The sequence below is a fragment of the Vigna unguiculata genome, chromosome 7 (assembly GCF_004118075.2).
Source record: "Vigna unguiculata cultivar IT97K-499-35 chromosome 7, ASM411807v1, whole genome shotgun sequence".
In the NCBI taxonomy this organism is placed as follows: Eukaryota; Viridiplantae; Streptophyta; class Magnoliopsida; order Fabales; family Fabaceae; genus Vigna; species Vigna unguiculata.
This window is the reverse complement of record NC_040285.1, coordinates 40,332,057-40,350,245: the sequence shown is the minus strand read 5'-3', so window position 1 is coordinate 40,350,245 and position 18,189 is coordinate 40,332,057. Positions and strand designations below refer to the sequence as shown.

Here is an 18,189-nt window from a genome sequence, read left to right as displayed (position 1 = left end):
AATAATAATAATTTATTTACTATATGCTTATTAACCTAAAATGTGGTGCGGTTCGGGTGGACCGCATGCCATAATTTCAACACCGACACCAAACCATATAATATAACAGCCTTGTATAAAATATTTTCGATATATCTATTTTTTCTAGATTACGATTGGGTTGTGCAATGGCCAAAAAAGATTTTTAAAGCCGTCCTTGTTATGGAGGATTTATTTTTATATAATAAAAAATTAATAAAAATTAAAGGATTAAATATATTTTTGGTTTTTAATTTGTAATGAATCTTGAAATTAATCTATTTTAAAATTTTAAATCAATTTAGTTTTTTATCTCTTGAAATACGTGAATTTAATTTTTTAATTAAAATTTGTTAAGTTTATTTAATATTTTATACATGTTTCATTATAGTATTTAACTTAACATTAAAGTAAAAATGTGTCAAATAATATAAACAACTCAAATATAATCCTGAATTGTGTATCTAAGAAACATCAAATAAACCTAACAAACTTTAATTAAAATGACTATATTCATGTAGTTTGAAAGATGAAAGACTAAATTGATCTAAAATTTCAAAATGGATTAATTTCAAAATTCACAGATGGAAAAAAAAATATTTAACCCAAAATTAAACACGATTTGAAACTTAAATATCAAATATATACAGTAACTCAGGAAGATTAGCAGATTAATTGAAGAGTTAGACGCTTTAATTTTTCATCAATGGATTGAATGTTTGTTACATGTGGTGTGTGAAGATAGAAATTGTATTTATATGACAAGTTTATAAAATACGTAAAAATATTAATTCCTTAATCCCTCGTCTTTTGAGGTTATTGAATGCCGAGAATACGATTTCCAAATTCTCGTCCCTTGAGGCCATTGAATAATAATACCAAAAGATTTAACTAACATCATTACAATATAGCATAAAAAAATAAGCAAAATAAATAGTAGCCCTACCAATATAATAATAACACCGTTATAAAGTATTAAAATTTGAGAAAACTAATTCATAAACTGTTTCACAATTTACAAACCAGTTTTTTTTTTAATTAAAAAGTATATACATGTGGCATCGTGTTAGGAAAAATAGTATTCATGAGTTCATGATTTTTTAAAAGAAATCAAGTAAAAAATTGTTTGATGAGTTACATTTCTTAAGAGTATACGTGCATTAAACTAAGTTGGATCCTTTTAATATATATACCAAAACTCGTTTTTAAATCATTCCGAACATGGTTTATTTTTCCTTTTCCTTTCAGTTCAAGAATATTTTCTTAAATACAAAATCGTCAAAAATCTTTTCAAACTAAATTAAACCAGTGGAACGCCACGTAAGAAATCATTAATTTATTGCACTCATAAATTTTATAGAATAAAAATAAGTTCGGATTAGAGGTAGATTAATACATAATCTACCAACAGCAACAGTTTATTATTATTTTAATTGTTTTTGTTTTTTCATGATTGTTTACTAGTTATATATTAAGTTAACACTTTAAACGATTTTGATATTTAATTTATTTTTCTGCATAAATATTCAAATTGACATTATGATTTTTAATTAATATTTTTATAATGAACATAGTAACATAAGTTAATACTTTGATTAGTTATATAATATATTAATATTTTAAATGATTTGGATATTTAATTTATTTGTTTGTTGAAGTATTAAGATTGACATTATGATTTTTAATTAATATATTTATAATGAATTTAATAATATATATGTGAATACTTTGATTATAAATTGTAAAATATAACTTAAGTTAGTTGACCTATTTAATCTACCGATCTTTAATATTTGATTAATAAATTTTAACTTACATAGAAATATTACATATTGATATCCTTATCCTATGTAAAATATTTAATGCAAGAATTATACATATTTATTAATATTATTTATTTATGACATGTATATTATTCCCTAACTAACTAAATATCTAAATATCTAACTATATATATATATATATATATATATATATATATATATATTATGGTAAATAATTTTTTAGTAGAATGTTTGCTTTTGTCCTAAGTACTTTATAAAGGTTTAATTTTGAGAGTGCATTTCTGATAAAAGAAATATTAATTTTGAAATCATTTTTAACGGATGAAATGTTTAATTTATAAAACCATATAATGTTCAAAAAGCAAACGAACTTTTCTAGTCATCCTCCCATTGTTTTGCGATTTTTTTAAATAAAACAACAAACAAAGTCAAACTTGCGTGTTCTAATGAACTTTAAAAGATAATTTTGAATTTACTGTTCTATATGGTACTTATTTCTTCAGTTTAAAAAACTTATTTCTAATATTGTTTTTCGTCTTATATTTATATTTATTAAAAAAATAAACATTTAAATTGTGAATTTACCATTTCACCCCTCCATGGCTGTCGGCACCTCACTGGTCATGCCGTGATGTGTGTAATGCACCACGCTGGCAATGTACGCACTCCACCACACATTACTTTATGCATTTTTTTTTTCACCTTACTTAAATTTGAAAAAAAGTGTAACACTTTTTTTAAGGTATTCTCTAATATTAAAGTCATGTCTTAAACAAATGAATTTTGTGTAGCTATAATAAACAAATATACTGACATCCATGCATTGTGAAAAAAAAAAATTATACCATCTATAATTTCTACAATGGAATACTGAATTTTTAAAATTATAACTGATATGAAGCAATGATTATTTAAGTATAGAATATGTTATGTGTCTCCCTAAAATTATCGAAAACAACTTCATATAATTTTTATTTTTCTAAAGTCATAACTTCTAAATTTTTCTTTTTTTAATTTAAACATGTTTTTTAGATTTCATTGATGACAAACAAATAATTAACGTACATTCATGTATAACGGTTTAATATAATATTAATACCAAATTTAATTATATTAGTTTTTAATTATACAAAATTCACCCGTTAAAAATGTTGTCTATAACATTTTTTTATCATTCCTTACTTACGAGACTTTAAATATTATCGTGACAAGTAAAAGTAAAATTTTACTTGCAGTGAAATAGATTAACTACAATTTAACAAAGGAAAGAAAAAAAAAACGTGAATAGGTCACGTCAGAAGTTTACAATGCCACGTTACGATCACAATTATTATTCTCGGATCTCTAGGCATGTTTCTCTTCTAACTTATCTCAAGATTTCTTAAAGTTATGGCTATAGTTGTTTGGTTTGATTTTTCATGTAAAATAACAGTTAAATAATAATAAAAATGAGTGTCATTAAAGAAATAATAACTTAAAAGTAAATTATATTAAAAGAACATTACATGTGTGCTCAAATATTAGTTTGACAATGATTAATTCAGATTAATGCTAGAAAAAAAAAACACCCACAAAAAGTCAAGGAATTTTAACATTTATTTTTAACGTTTTCACTAGGGTCGGAGATGAAATAATATTTCATTATCTAAAACTTGTTTATAGTTATATAATGTGTTGCTTTTTAAATGTATGGTTAAATTTATTTAGCGTTTGCTTTTTTTTTCAATTTGTCTTTCAACAAAATTGATATTTTATTTTTATAGAATTTTTATTCTAAAATTTATTTTTTTTCAAAGATGAGTCACGGTTATTCTTAGACTTTGACAGGGATTTGTTCCGGTATATTAATATTGTTTAAAAGATTTGAGGAGTTTGTACCGTAATTAATTGATGAATTAATTTTATTAGTGACTTATTTAAAATATTAATTTAAAATATTATGATAGTTTAATTGTGATTTAATAAAATTTTATTAATTATTATTATGAGAAGTGATAATAAAATAAAATAAAATCTAAAAATTTATTGGTTATTATTCATGTAAATTCATATTTAGGAGTTGATGTGAGATTTATTTTGAAATATTTAATAGTTAAATATAGTTTAGAGATAAAAGAAAATTTAAATATATTTACATCTGATATTTTTTTAAATAAATAGTATTTTGAATATGATAATTATTTTTGATAACGTTGTCTGAATTTACTAGAAGTCAAAAGATAAATATTAGAATTTGGATTCTCTGATGTGGTTTTTTGTGTTATTTTTTTACTGTTTCTCTATAATACATTAATTACCACTAACTTTGATATTTAAAATATATTAAAAAGATATTTTAAAATATCAACAATAAAAAAATTAAGTAAATAATTTGGATTCTAAATATTATCTTAGCTGATTTGAAATCATAAGAAAATGAAAGAAATAATGAATTGAAAATTTCTGATCAATGTAGACAGTGCAGTATGTGGATACAAAAAATGACTTTGATTCAATTTCCATTGTAAGTTTCACGTGTTGTTCATTTTGCTTTGATCATAAGTGTTGGGTGTTCTGGCTAGTAGTTGTAGAGTAGGTTTAACATACAACATATTTGTTTTTTTTTTTTCAGCTTTAGTGTTATAGGTGATAGATTTTGTATTAAGGACTCTTAATTTGTTATCTTTACTCAATAATAAGTGCTACAAGTATGAAAAAGTGATAAAGAAAAAAAAACAAGAAACGAAAAAAAAAACATGATTTAAAAATTAACAATCTAAAAGTGTGTTTTGATAAAATTATACATATAATGGTCAAAACTAAATGTTTCTACCTTATGAACAACTTAAATCATGTCGTTATTATTAGGGTTAGATGTCGTATACATATAATCACTAAACATCCAACGTTTTTTTATAATAACAATGCTAATATTTATAGTTAAAGCTAATTTTGTTCACATGCCTTACACAATACAACTATCAAAATGGGCCCAATATGATTGTTCAACCCAAATAGATCAATTTAAATAGTTTGTAAAAGAAGTTAAATTAATTGTAAAAAGATTTATTTAAAATTGGACCATTTATTTGTAATTCCAATAAATATTTAAAAAATTAATTATATTTTAGTTATTCTATTGTTTTTTTCATATTTGTTTAAAGCTATATGAATAAAAAATCAATCCACGTTTTAAAAATAACAAATATTATTCATTATTTATAGGCTTAAATATCTTTTTGGTCATCATTTTCGTAGTGTTGGTTGCGAATGATCATCTTTTTGAGAGAATGTTTAAAATGGTTCTCATCTTCGTAATTTGTGTTTTATTTGGTCCTTTTTTGTAACGCCGTTTAAATCATTAACGGAACATTGTACAGGTGCCACGGTTTGTATTAGGGTGTGTTACGTTACATATGGCTAATTAATAATTAACGTTAATTTTTTAATTTAGGAAGAATTTTGCAATTAGGGAAATTTCTCCATCTTCGTCTTTCTTGAGCTCGGATTTGCAGAGGAAACAGCTAATACTTGTCATTTCATCATTGGATTGTAGTTGCGCTCTTCATTTCAATTTTTCAGTTAATCATCATCAACGAGGTAAGTGGATTTAGGGTTTTTTGGGTTCTGTTTGCTCGTGGGTTAGGGTTTTCGTAATTCTATTTTGAGTTTGTTTGTCTTTCGATTGTTGTGATGTTCTGCATGGTTTCTAAATTACTTCCATAATGGTTGTTTTTTAAAAGAAAAATACAGAGGTAAGTTGTTGAGTGATGTGGGTAGAGATGCTAATGATCAGTTACTGCCCTTAGCGTATGTTGTTGTGCGGGTTGAAAACAAAGAAACTTGGACATGGTTCTTGTAATTGCTTAATGGTGATCTTAGAGGTATTGACGTGTGTGGGACAATGACCTTTATGTCTGACCAACAAAAGGTATGTAGGTATATTTAATATAAGTTCAATTTATTAATTTTTGTTTAATGTTGTAAGTACTAATAATCTTATCATTGCATAGAGATTAGTGCCTGCCATTTAGGACCTATTACCCACTGCTGAGCACAGGTTTTGCATGAGACATCTGTATGCAAATTTCAGAAAAAGATTCCCTGGCCAAAAATTAAAGATACTCATGTGGAAGGCTGCTAGGAACATAGTGAATGTGGATGCTCAACATTGCAGTTGTAGAAAATGGCTTCTGACTCCTATCCCTTGCTGCCATGCTATTACAACAATGAATTTCATTAATGTCAATGCTGAGGACTTCATACTAATCTGTTTCAGGAGATCCATCTACGAGTAAATATATCAATCAATCATCTTTCCAGTCAATCGTGAAGTCTTATAGAAAAGAACCCTACCCTGACGTCCATCCACCACATAAGAGGATCTTACCAGGAAGACCCAAGAAATAAAGAAGGTTGGAAGAATGGGAGTTGAGAAAAAATAACACACAAATCAGCAAAGGAGATCATAGAAAAAAATGTAGCATATGCCGCCAGATTGGACATAACAGGAACAATTACCTAGATAAGCCTCTGGATGAGCAGACTGCAACACCTGCTGAGAGACTGCACAGATGTCCAAACTGCTGTGAATGCACCAACTGTTGAAACTCAAACGACTCAACCACCAAGGAATGAAGTGGAGAGTCAAGCAGCACCACTATCAACATCAGAAGAACCATCTTAACCGTTTAGGATGAAATTACAGATTAGGAGGAGGCCATGATAACAGTTACAAACGTCTTAGTTATTTTTTGGAATTTCTGATTCATTATTGATGTACTGCATTTTGACTTTCCTTCAACTTCGTTCAATTTCACTTTTGTCAAACATTGATGTAGTGCATTTTGATGAGGATGAATTAATGTTATGAATTTAACTTCTTCCAGACTTAGATCAATTTAATTTTTCCTAAGCTTAGATCAATGTCACTTACTTCAATGCTCAGATTAAGATGTCATTTTGAACATGTTGGGACTAATATCAACATAATCAAATTAATTCATTTCTTCATTTAACAATAGTACAAAACATATTGGACTTTAAAAGATTACACACAATAATAGTACGAATAATACAATAACAACACAAGTGAACTCTATTACTAATTGCAGTCTCTTCTCAGCAACCTTCAGTGACTTCTCAAAATCATTAATCTGCCTCATTTGTGTAATGATGATGACATCATTTTCATCAACACCACCATTTGAAAAAGTTGCAGCCCACCTTATTGGAACCACCACTCTGTAAATCAATAAACCAAAAATTAAAACCAATTTATTATTAACACAAAAATAAAAACAAATTGTACCCAAAAATTTCTACCAATATTCTTTGGAGTTTTTGCTATCCTCAAAGCTGCCATCTCTCCGCAGCTACAAATCGGGGTTAATCCATTTCTCGTTGAACCACCAACAGTGCATGAAGTGATACAACACGATTGCCTTCAACGATTACAACCAGAGGTAAAAGAAGAAGATTGAGACTGTAATATACCTATATAATGAGATTGCAGGAAGAAGAAGATTGCAGCAACACTAATTGAAAATGGAGGAACAAAATTGTCAAAACTCACCAACTGTCCAAACATTCCTTACTAAAACCCTCGCTCACTTATTTATCCCCAAATATCTAATTACCACACTTGTATAGTACACGTAACACACCCTAATACAAATCGTGTCGATTTAAACAGCGTTACAGAAAAGGACCAAATAAAACACGAATTGCGAAAATGAGAACCATTTTAAACATTCGGTAAAAATGATGACCATTTTAAACATTGTGTCAAAATGAGGACCATCTGCAACAAACACTACAAAAATGAGGATCAAAAGGTATTTAACCCTTATTTATATTATAATACTATTTTTATATTAATGCCGATAAAACAAACTATTTTTATATCAATTATACAATTTTATTTGTTTAATACGTTAAAACAAAGTGATTACATAATTACTATATGTTACAAGCGTGTCATGATGGTTGGCTAAAAAGATAGTCGGAAACCTAATTTACCTTTTTATGAATTAATTTTTTTATTTGGTGTGACCTATCATATATTAATAAATTAATAGTTTGATTTATTTATGAATGCTTTATATTTATAATTTATTTTATATATTAATAGATTAATCGTTTGACTTATTCATAAATATTTTATATTTATAATTTATTTTATATATTTATCGTAATATAATTAAAATGAATTTACTCAATACATTTTTTATGAAATTGAAATCAAATTGTTAATCAAAGATAATCCAAAGGGACTCTTAGATAATGATATATGCGAATTTTATCTCGTAAGGTCCAAACAAAGATATCAAATATTAACGGTAACAAAAGATATTTGTAATAAAAAGTTTGAAATTGTTTTATTCAATTCTATAATTCTATTTTTCTCTTAGGATAAAAGATAAGATAAAATTTCAAATTTTTTTATCTTTTGTTATCGCGATCTTCTAAGTTTGGATTCAATACGATGCGTATTTAAAAAAACTATTTTTTTCAAATCCAACTTAATTTGAGTTGTTAAAATGGATGATTCGTCCAATCCGATTTAATCAATTACAAATTGATAATTTAGTGAGGTAACTCAATCTGGTTCATTTTTTAACGTGTTAAAAAAATTTGAACACCCGGTCCTACCCATCACGGATTGGTGGGTTAAACGGGTTGGTTCACGGATTCACTTAATTAAAAAAAATACAATTTTATTAATTTTTTTCAGTCAAAATTAAATTATAATTCTAATTAAAATCTAAATAAACTGTAATACAATCCAAATATAAACCAAGATTAAAAAAAATACAAATTATTTATGTGTTAACTACAAAAAAGCCCTAACCCAAATGTGAAACCCAACTTAATAAAAAACATTTATATGACCCTTTGATCTGCGGGTTGGTGCTCACCACGGGTTCAACCCGGATGAACTGTGTTCTAGATGAGTCGGATAAAAAATCAACTCGTATTAAAATTTGTAAAAAAATTTCAACTCAACCCAAATCCATGGTGAGCCGGATAAACTTGCGAGTTTCAACCCATTTTGATAACTCTATATATTTATTTTAAAAATGTCAAACTATAAATATTTAATAAAAGTATAAACATTTAAACTACTTACTGCTACAAATACATTTAATTGAGAATCAATCACAAACATATATAATGACTTGAAACTTCAATTAAATTTTAACATAATTAACGCATCATTACATCAATTTTCTGAAAAGCAAGTGAGATCGATCAATTCTAAAACAAGAATGTGCCTCACGGAACCAAACATCAACTAGAAACTACGAATCCCTCCAAATTCTGAATTCCCTCTTGCGTGATCCAACCATTACTGAAATTGGGACCAAAGTTTCCTGAGAAAGAACAAAGTGATTGGTGATCGATGATGTCGGGCTTCAAACTCAGCACCAGTGGTTTCATCTACATTCGCACAGCCACCAAAACCAAACCCCTCTCATGGACCCCTAACACAAGAACAACCCCAACCCAACACCGCCGCAGGTACATCCCTTCCCTTTCCCCTTCCAAAAACCAAATTCTAGGGTTTTCACGTTCACACAAATTGCCATGTTTGGGAAGAGCTGGTCTTGTCACGGATTTAGGTTCGCCAGTGCCATCACCACAGCCTCAACCTCAACCTCAACCTCAACTTCAAGCTCAGTCTAAGCCAGAGCCTGAACCAGAATCTTCCAAATTGCTCACTCTGCCAACAATTCTGACTCTGGGTCGTGTCGCCGCAGTGCCACTTCTTGTTGCTAGTGCGTTTCGTGTTTTTTGTTTTGCCCCCTTTGCACATTTAAGAAAAAAAATCACTTGTATTGTAATATGATGTGAATGTGATGTTTTTTTTTTTTTGTGTGTGTAGCTTTCTACATGGATGGTTGGCCTGGAACTGCGGCTACTACGAGTATTTTCGTCGCTGCATCAATCACAGATTGGCTTGATGGCTATCTTGCTCGTAAGGTACTCTTTACTCATTCCAAGCCAATTGAATCCAAGCACCACCACATTGTTCTGTTTTCGGCGTTTCAAGTTATAACCCAATCCTTATTATTTTATTAATTATCATCATTTTGCCATGCAGATGAAGTTGAAATCTTCATTCGGTGCATTCTTAGATCCTGTAGCTGACAAGGTATTTTTTCCTCTCCTATTTCACACAAACATACTTTCATGAATTCAAGTCTTTTTGGGTTTGTACATGTGATGCGAGTGCAACTTAAGTTATTTTCTGACTGAATGTAAAATAATGTCGATTGAATTGAATGCAGCTTATGGTGGCTGCCACACTGGTCTTATTGTGTACTAGACCTTTGGATGCTGGTGTGTTTGGACAAGTGCCGTGGCTGCTGACTATACCTGCAATTGCCATAATTGGTAGAGAGGTAAGGCGCACCATGATTTCTAAGGCATGCGTTACTTAGAAGGTTCTGGTTAAGGGTGCTTAACGAGGGCCATTTGCATTATTACCAAAGTCCAAACTCATAGTAGTTATATACTCGTTTTCCTTATCTTGGCTGTCATTTGTTTTATGATGTTTGGTTTGGTTTGAAACATGTGTACCAAGCACACTTTCATGTATTTCTAGTGGAATCTGAACTATTAGTAACCATATTTTTCGCATTATAGAATGAAGCTATCGGGCCTAAGGATTGGTTAAATTATTTGTTTTCTTGGAAATCATGTAGGTCTAATCTTTAACATAGGACTATTGTGAAGGTGATGATGTATGTTCTTAAGGAGAATTCAGATCTGAGATCTGCAGCTCTATTCTTTCTTATAGTTTTGTTGGTTGAAGCTATAATGGTCTAATTATGTTCATCATTCTGTCATCGTTGTGCGTAAAACATTGGCAAATTCCCTTAGCATGTTGTTACTATATGTCATTAAGGAAACTTCGAAAACTTACTTAACAGAGATTCATAATTCGCCATATTTTCACTTGTCTCTCCTTTTGTGTTTAAAGCATAACACCATGTCTATTTTACTGGTCTTGTTTTTGTTTTCAAACAAACTTGTCTTATAATTTTCTCTCGTAACTTGCTATCTAGATAACCATGTCTGCAGTCAGGGAATGGGCTGCTTCCCAGGATAGCAAGCTTTTAGAGGTTTGTTTTACTTCCTGAACACCATAATTAACTGCCTTACATTATTAGCACAACATTTTGAGCTTATATCATGAAACTCTAAATGATAGGCTGTTGCGGTAAATAACTTGGGGAAGTGGAAAACAGCCTCACAGATGACAGCATTAACAATCCTTCTTGCCACCCGGGACTTGAGGTTATTGAATTTTTTACATTCTGTGGATGCCCAATTATCATTAGATTTTTTTATGGTAAAGAAAAATTAGGTGAAAAACTCATCTCCATAGGACTTGATTTTCTACTAACCTTTTACTAATATTAATCTCTAAACTTTCTATATGTAGTCCTGCTTAAATTTACGTGTTTTGAAAAGTCTCTTCAGGTGTTAAACTTGTTACAAGTTTGCAGCATGTCATTGTCAGTTTTTGTAATAAACTTTCATTTTTGTCCCTCAAAATTTTTTATTCCAAGCTGTTATTAACTGGTTGAGTTTGAATGTCTTTTCTCATTTTCTTTCAGCCATGGAGGAGGAGCTGCCATTTTAGTTGGCTCTGGTGTTGCTCTGCTTTATACTTCAGCAGGGCTTGCATTATGGTCTTTGGTTGTATATATGAAGAAAATTTGGAGGGTGCTGTTGAGGTAGCATACCTGATGCTCCATGTATTCAAGTACATCCACGTACTTCTCTTTTGGCTCTGATACCAGCAAAACATTTCACATTTTCACTGAAGGGGGTTTTGCATTTTTAGTCGCATGTAAATGTAATTTTTTTTTTCTAAGCAATTTCTATCCCCATACAGTGCCATTTCTCCTACTCCCTTATATTTTTCTGCATATTTTTTTGGTCCTCCTTCACCCTAGGAAAGATAAAAATAAGGGTCACTAGCCATGCTTAAACGTTACAGCAGGATTTTGTTTTAGGTGCTAAATACAATTTAGAGCAATTGTAAGTTTACTAATTACGAGCAGAGAAAATTCAGCTGGAATTATTATTGTATGATACTTGACCTATTAATTTTTTTTTTCTTATCTAACGATGAGTGAATAGCCAGATAAATTTCACAACACATTTGGTGCAGCGAGTATATGAAATAATGTGGGAAGTGATAAACAGAACTCACACTGAACATGATTTGGTGGATTTCACCATCACATACGCTATTGACTATTTGATTGGTTATGCCTCAAGATTAATGTTCAAGATGATGAATAGTGGGCATGAATAGAAAATATTGAACATATACGCATCATTGGTTCATTGAAGCATGTGGCTCGGTGATTTTCTAATCGATCTTGACTGTTTGACAACACCAATTATTAGATTCATTGAAAGATGGGATCAAGAAAAACTTACCAATTGAGCGGCATTGAAATTCAGACAATTTAGGGTTCATAAATATGCGAGTTTTTTTTTTTTTGTTTATCATTCCTATAATATAGAAATGGTATCAATTTATTGTAACTGTTTGTTAGCTGTGTACACTTTTTTTTATTAAGAATTCAATCCTTACAACACACGATTTGACGCGTGAGCTTTTAGTACTCATATATATATATATATATATATATATATATATATATATATATATATATATATATATATATATATAAATCAGATGAATCGGATTTTGTTGATTGGTCAAGACGAAGAAAGAATACAATAGAGTATTTTTAAAATCAATTTATACATAAATTTAATCAGATTTTACTTTATAGAAAAGTTTATTTACTTTTAGTTTTTACCTTTTATTCCAACCATGAATTATGAAAAATGTTAACAGAAACATCTTTTATGCCTAAATTAGGAATATTGATATTGATGTTTATTTATAACGATTGAATCAAAATATGTAATGTTTGCACATAAAGATTCATAAGCTATGTTACGGACCAAGAAAAAATGTTAATGTCTAATCTAATCCCACAAGTCAATTTTTAAATTAGTGTTTGTACTCGGATTGGACTCTACATATTATAATTTAAATATATAATACGAAATCCTTAATACTAGTCGAGAGCTTTTAGCTCTTTTTATAGGTAAAGGTAGAATGTTTAAGATGTGGAATGAATTCTCCTGACAGATCAACGTGTTTCGATGTGGCAACAGTCACAACATGGACATCGGTGATGCATACTATGGTAATTAATTAATTATTTTACAACAAATTCACTTCTCTATCTTAATATATTTCGTAGCATAGGTGACTCAAATGATGAGGGATGTATTTTCGAAGATGTAAAAGTAGCGTTCTAAGTCCCACATGTAAGTCCCACATCGCTGAGAGAAGAGTGTGCGGTGTGGAAGGAGTGCTACAAAAGACAAGTGTGTATGATTTTGTAACATACTTACCTGGACAGGATCAATGGGTGATCAAGAAGGCCCATGGTCTAGGACAGTGACCTCCATTGCACTTGGGAGGGGTGCTGCTCTAAGGTCTGCCCAAGTGGCAGAGCCTATGTCATAATTTGTGGCAGAGGGGGCCTGCGTTCGCGCGGCCCCTACATTTCAGTCTAAACTTTTTTTTTTTAAACATTCACAATTCACAATCTGATGTTAGTTATTAATTTACTGTAAGTTGTTGATTGGGTTCTTATGCTTAGGTGGTTGTTAATATAATTGTTCTTACCTTCATTTGATTTCAGGTTTTGGCAAAATCTCTCAGTGTTCAATGTTGTTCATATCTTGAGGAATTCTCAGCGACATTCAAGGAAATTATGAAGTTGAACTTGGGTGACACAAATATGTGTGATGATTTGTTGTTCTAGAGTTCTTGCTAGGTCAGTTGGATTGGGTTTGCCTTGGCACAAGGTAAGGTTGTGCTTTACTGTGATTATTTGAGGGTTCAAATCGGAGGACTGTTGACCTCCGGTTTCAGCTCCTGTGTATTTAAGAAAATGGTCTTGTTCTGTTCAATGATTACATCTTCGACATTAGTTCTCCAGAATCGGAGGTGATGACATATTCGACTATCGTGCGATCAGTTACAACCTTTGGTTCAACATTCAGATCTACCATGAAGGTTTGGTTTCACGAAAATGATGTTAAAATCTTAACTGTGTACTCTCATTCTCGTTTTGCTTACTTAAGAGTAAAGTTTCTCCGTGTATGTTGGAATTACATGGACTATAGGGTATTTCTCTTCTTGCATATTACGATACATCAGTGCTGATGAAATTGGCCTTAATCTTCAAAAGTTCAAAAGGAATTTTACAAATATTTATAGCGTTCTTTCTATTCTGTTATAGGGAGACACTTTGTGCTTTTACTTGCATAAACATTAAAACAGTGAAGCAATTTTAGAGTTGCAACAGCAGGTTCAAATAATTTTTGTTTCTTTTAAGTTCTCTACTATTGCCTTTTAATTCTGGAACTCCAATTTGGGATTATTTTATATATCAATATGCAGGAATTTGATTTTTGTGGGTTTCTGATTTGTCTTGAAAGATAAAAGTTGTTTCGATGGGGCAACAGTTACAACAATAACAACGGTGATGCATACATAGAATGTTGTGAATAATTATAAGAACATGACGCATGTGTTATTGTTAGACCCAGTGAGTGAGTCTGAAGTGGAGGTAATTAAGAGAGTAGAGAAGCAAGAGTGTGTGTTTGTGAGAGATTGTATTAGTATGATCCCAGGTGCATGGGGGAAATATACATACACATTTGGAAAACAAATTTAAGAGAGGAATGGTGCCAAAACTCCTGAAAACTAGGCATCTATAATTCCAATACCATAACCATTTTCACCACCTCCTTTGATAGAAACCAAGGGTACACGAGAATTGGCACGGGCCAAAAAATTTGAATCAAGATACAAAACTATAACCGTGATGTCATCGTGGAAATGTCTCCTCACCCCTCTGTCAATCTTTTTCAAGTCTGAGTATCTCGTTTCTCTTTTCTTCGCAGCTTCACAAAGTGCTGTTTTCACAAGTTTCTTTGCCACTCCCTGCATCACAATAATCTCTTCAATGTTTCAGTCCATTTTTTCAAATCAATGAACATCAAATGTTTAATCAAGTAACAGGTAAATTAGAAGCCTACATTGCGTGGACAACTTTGGACAATGTCAACTGCTTCTTGACTACTCAGATGCTCCCATAACCCATCTGATGCAAATATGAGAAACTGATCTTGAGGACACAATTTCTGTACCAGTATTGCTGGTTCGGCTTTAAGGATTGGCTGCTCAAAGGGTTCTGGGAGTCGAAATTTTGACAATAATGGTGCTCTGTTAAACTCTACCCTCTTTAGGTACGCATCACCAATGGATCTTGAAATCTACAATATAAATAAACCACATATTAACACAGTTCTTCTTCATTCCATCTTGGCTGAGCCATCAAATAATCATGATTGGAAGCAGGGATAAGTGAAATTATCCAAACAAAACCAACAAAATATGAATAGAACACTGCATGAATTGGACAGTTAATAATATTTTGCAGAAGACATTAACACAAACATTGAATGTCTGCAGGTGTGTTGCAAGAATAAACACGTTTTATAGGGTTGAGTCACATTCAAAATCAACTTCTTAACATGGTATTAGAGTCAGGTTAAAGTTTATTCTAGTAAAATTTGTTGTTTATTGTGTTTATTGTTAATATTTTGCAAAAGACATTAACACAAACATTGATTGTCTGCATGTGTCTTGCATGAATAAACACGTTTTTTAAGGTTGACTCAGATTTAAAATCGACTTTTTGACATGATATCAGAGTCAGGTTAAAGTTTATTCTAATGAAATTTATTGTTTATTGCGTCTATTGTTTTTTCCGCTATCATGTCACCTACTAATGTCTAGTCTCACATTCAAGATACATATATCTTGACATGAGGGGATATTTGAAGTCCCATATCGACTAGAGATAAGGACTTCCAACAAAACACAATGAAAGCAGTGATAAAATTTGAATTTAGTGAGTGACCTGAATGAGACCCTTCACGCGCCAGACCTGGTGCTTCATAACCACTATCTGCGGATCATCAGGATGCAATGAGCGCAACTCTTCTCTGACAGATACTATGCTAGCATTGTGCTCCTCGGAGAGTTGAATAGCTTTAATCTCTTTAGTAGCCTCATCCATTCTACCTAACACTGCACGAGAATCTCCTGCATTTCCAATATAGAGCTCCCCACAACATATTATGCCTATCAAACAGCAAGATCCAACCGACGCTAGAGGCGGCTTATGCAGCCATTGCTTCTCTACCAGAGAAAGAAATTCTTCTTCAGTTGCCAAGAATGCTCTATGGACAACATCAGCTGACATTCCATCGTTTTCAGAAGAAAATTCTGCTTTAACATCAACCCATTAAGTCAGAAAAAACAGATCACAGCTAAAAATAAGACAACAATTTACCCCTTCTCTTCTAATAGTAAGTAAATGTCTTTGGAATTTTCAAAACCGAACCAATTTAATCTTTCATCTTTAAAAATATGTGAATTTAGTTTCTTTAACCAAATTTTATTAAGTTTATTTGACATTTTAACCGTGTTTCTCAACTAATATTGAAACGAAAATGTGTCAAATTGTGTAAACAACTCAAATACTGTCATGAAACATATCTTTAAAATTAGAAACTAAATTGTGTCAAAGTTTCGATAATAGACCGAAAGTTAAAGGGACAAAAAAACATATTTAATCCGTATTTTTATCGTGCAGAGGGAGAAAAACTCACTCCTGATATTCTTAAAGAGACTGTCATTGACAAAGCGGGAAGCTTCTGGACCTCCATGGCCATCGTAGATACCAACAAAAGTTCCAAGAGGAGTTCCCTCAGTTAAACTCAAGGGTCCAGATTCAAGTTGGCTCTGATCCTCCAACAATTTGTTTGCTTGAATAACTGCCATCGAGAATTCACCATGCGCATGTCTTCCAGAATCTTTGTACCACAACAAACCATCAACACGGCCATTTGAATCTCCATGCCTACCAGAAATTTCACCCGTATCAGATGGTCTCCAACAGGGTGACACAATTCGCCTAATTGTAGCTGATACCATCCCTTACATAGTCTCACACACACAACTGACCAACAAATAATTCATCAAATCAAAGTCAATGACAATATCAAAACGCCTACTTTTCCTATCTACACCATCTACGTAACTGACCCCAACTCACAACATCCACAAATCAAATGCCAATTAAGAAACACTGACACCATAATACATAAAACTCGAAACCATCAAATTGCACTGTCCACAACCTGCACCAGGATTTGAGATCACAATCAATTCATAGACCCCATTCATTAACTATCTATCATCAAACAAACAAACCCACAATGGGTTTTCATCAACACACCACAAAAACCAAGTGCCATCAACATTCATTGCTAGAAAGAAACGAAGCTCGTAAAATTGCATAACAAATACATGTATACACACAAAAAATAAATAACAGAATTTATTTTCATCGTACCTTGATATATATGTCGGGAAATTTAGTATCTCGATAATTTCCTGTGCATTAAAACCCACTGAGAGAATTTTAAGAATTGGAATTAGTTGTGGTGAAAAGGTTGAAGCTTTAATTTTAGTTTTGGAAGGGAGACAGGGCTTTTGAGGGGAAATGGTTTGGTTTGTTTTATGCTTCTCCTTTCCTTATTCCATGAAGTTTGTAGCCATAAAAAAGGAATTAGAAAAGAAGAACAAAATGAGTGAGTTTGGTTTGGTGGTGGAAGGAATTTCCAAAGGGGTTTGGCTTTTGGCTTTTGGGGTTGGTTGGCAGTTTTGGTTTTCTAAATTTTATTGCCTTGTGGGGTTTAGACTTTGACCTCCAACTAACCATTATTGTAGGCAACTTTTCCACCTCTCTTTCATTTTCTTAACTTAGTATATTGCAACCATTTCTTCAGACAATCTAACGAACCCGGCGTTTCCAGAGCCTCACTCTCTATAACACTTTCTATTTTTGAAAATATCTTTGACTTCAACACAAGACCTCCTCGGGGTCAAGTTGTTTTATTAAAAAAGTACAACACTATTTATAGAATATATTCGGTACTGCTTATACCAACTATTTTTGTAATTTCTTTGTAAATTTATTCATGCATCTGATAACTTATCTTATTCTCTTTAGAAGAAGTTGGGTTATCATATAAATTTCACAGATATTAAGTATTTATTTTTTACCGTTAATTATTTGTACTCATCACACTGATAACCTTTTTCCATGTCAACAATTTTTAGGTCATTGTATCCTACTATATATATATATATATATACATACATATATATATATATATATATATATATATATATATATATATATATATATATATA

General features: G+C 31.1%; 2 protein-coding genes and 1 non-coding gene across 7 annotated transcripts; 2 read left to right on the top strand and 1 right to left on the bottom strand.

Moving 5' to 3' along the window:
- Positions 1 to 8,983: 8,983 nt before the first annotated feature.
- LOC114191775 (CDP-diacylglycerol--glycerol-3-phosphate 3-phosphatidyltransferase 2-like) lies at positions 8,984 to 11,925 on the top strand. Of its 2 annotated transcripts, XM_028081160.1 has the most exons (8): positions 8,984 to 9,305; positions 9,384 to 9,562; positions 9,670 to 9,767; positions 9,889 to 9,939; positions 10,076 to 10,189; positions 10,856 to 10,912; positions 11,002 to 11,087; positions 11,411 to 11,925. In XM_028081160.1, exons 1-8 carry the CDS (start codon positions 9,187 to 9,189, stop codon positions 11,532 to 11,534), a joined length of 828 nt encoding a protein of 275 aa, XP_027936961.1. In that variant the 5' UTR covers positions 8,984 to 9,186; the 3' UTR covers positions 11,535 to 11,925. The 2 variants fall into 2 exon arrangements, with proteins under 2 accessions (XP_027936961.1, XP_027936960.1); XM_028081159.1 differs by having other exon boundaries at positions 8,985 to 9,562.
- Positions 11,926 to 13,233: 1,308 nt separating this feature from the next.
- On the top strand, positions 13,234 to 13,394 carry LOC114192830. Its single transcript, XR_003606151.1, has one exon. It is a non-coding gene; the product is annotated as a U1 spliceosomal RNA (small nuclear RNA).
- A 1,176-nt stretch (positions 13,395 to 14,570) lies between these two features.
- Positions 14,571 to 17,817, bottom strand: LOC114191774 (probable protein phosphatase 2C 38). 4 transcript variants are annotated; one of them, XM_028081155.1, is made up of 5 exons: positions 17,327 to 17,817; positions 16,581 to 17,111; positions 15,827 to 16,197; positions 14,940 to 15,176; positions 14,571 to 14,844 (listed from the first exon to the last, which is right to left on the bottom strand). In XM_028081155.1, the coding sequence occupies exons 2-5, from the start codon at positions 16,903 to 16,905 to the stop codon at positions 14,605 to 14,607; spliced, it is 1,173 nt and encodes a 390-aa protein (XP_027936956.1). In that variant the 5' UTR covers positions 16,906 to 17,111; positions 17,327 to 17,817; the 3' UTR covers positions 14,571 to 14,604. The 4 variants fall into 4 exon arrangements, with proteins under 4 accessions (XP_027936956.1, XP_027936957.1, XP_027936959.1 ...); XM_028081156.1 differs by having other exon boundaries at positions 16,581 to 16,930; positions 17,327 to 17,816; XM_028081158.1 differs by having other exon boundaries at positions 16,581 to 16,831; positions 17,327 to 17,816.
- Positions 17,818 to 18,189: the final 372 nt, after the last annotated feature.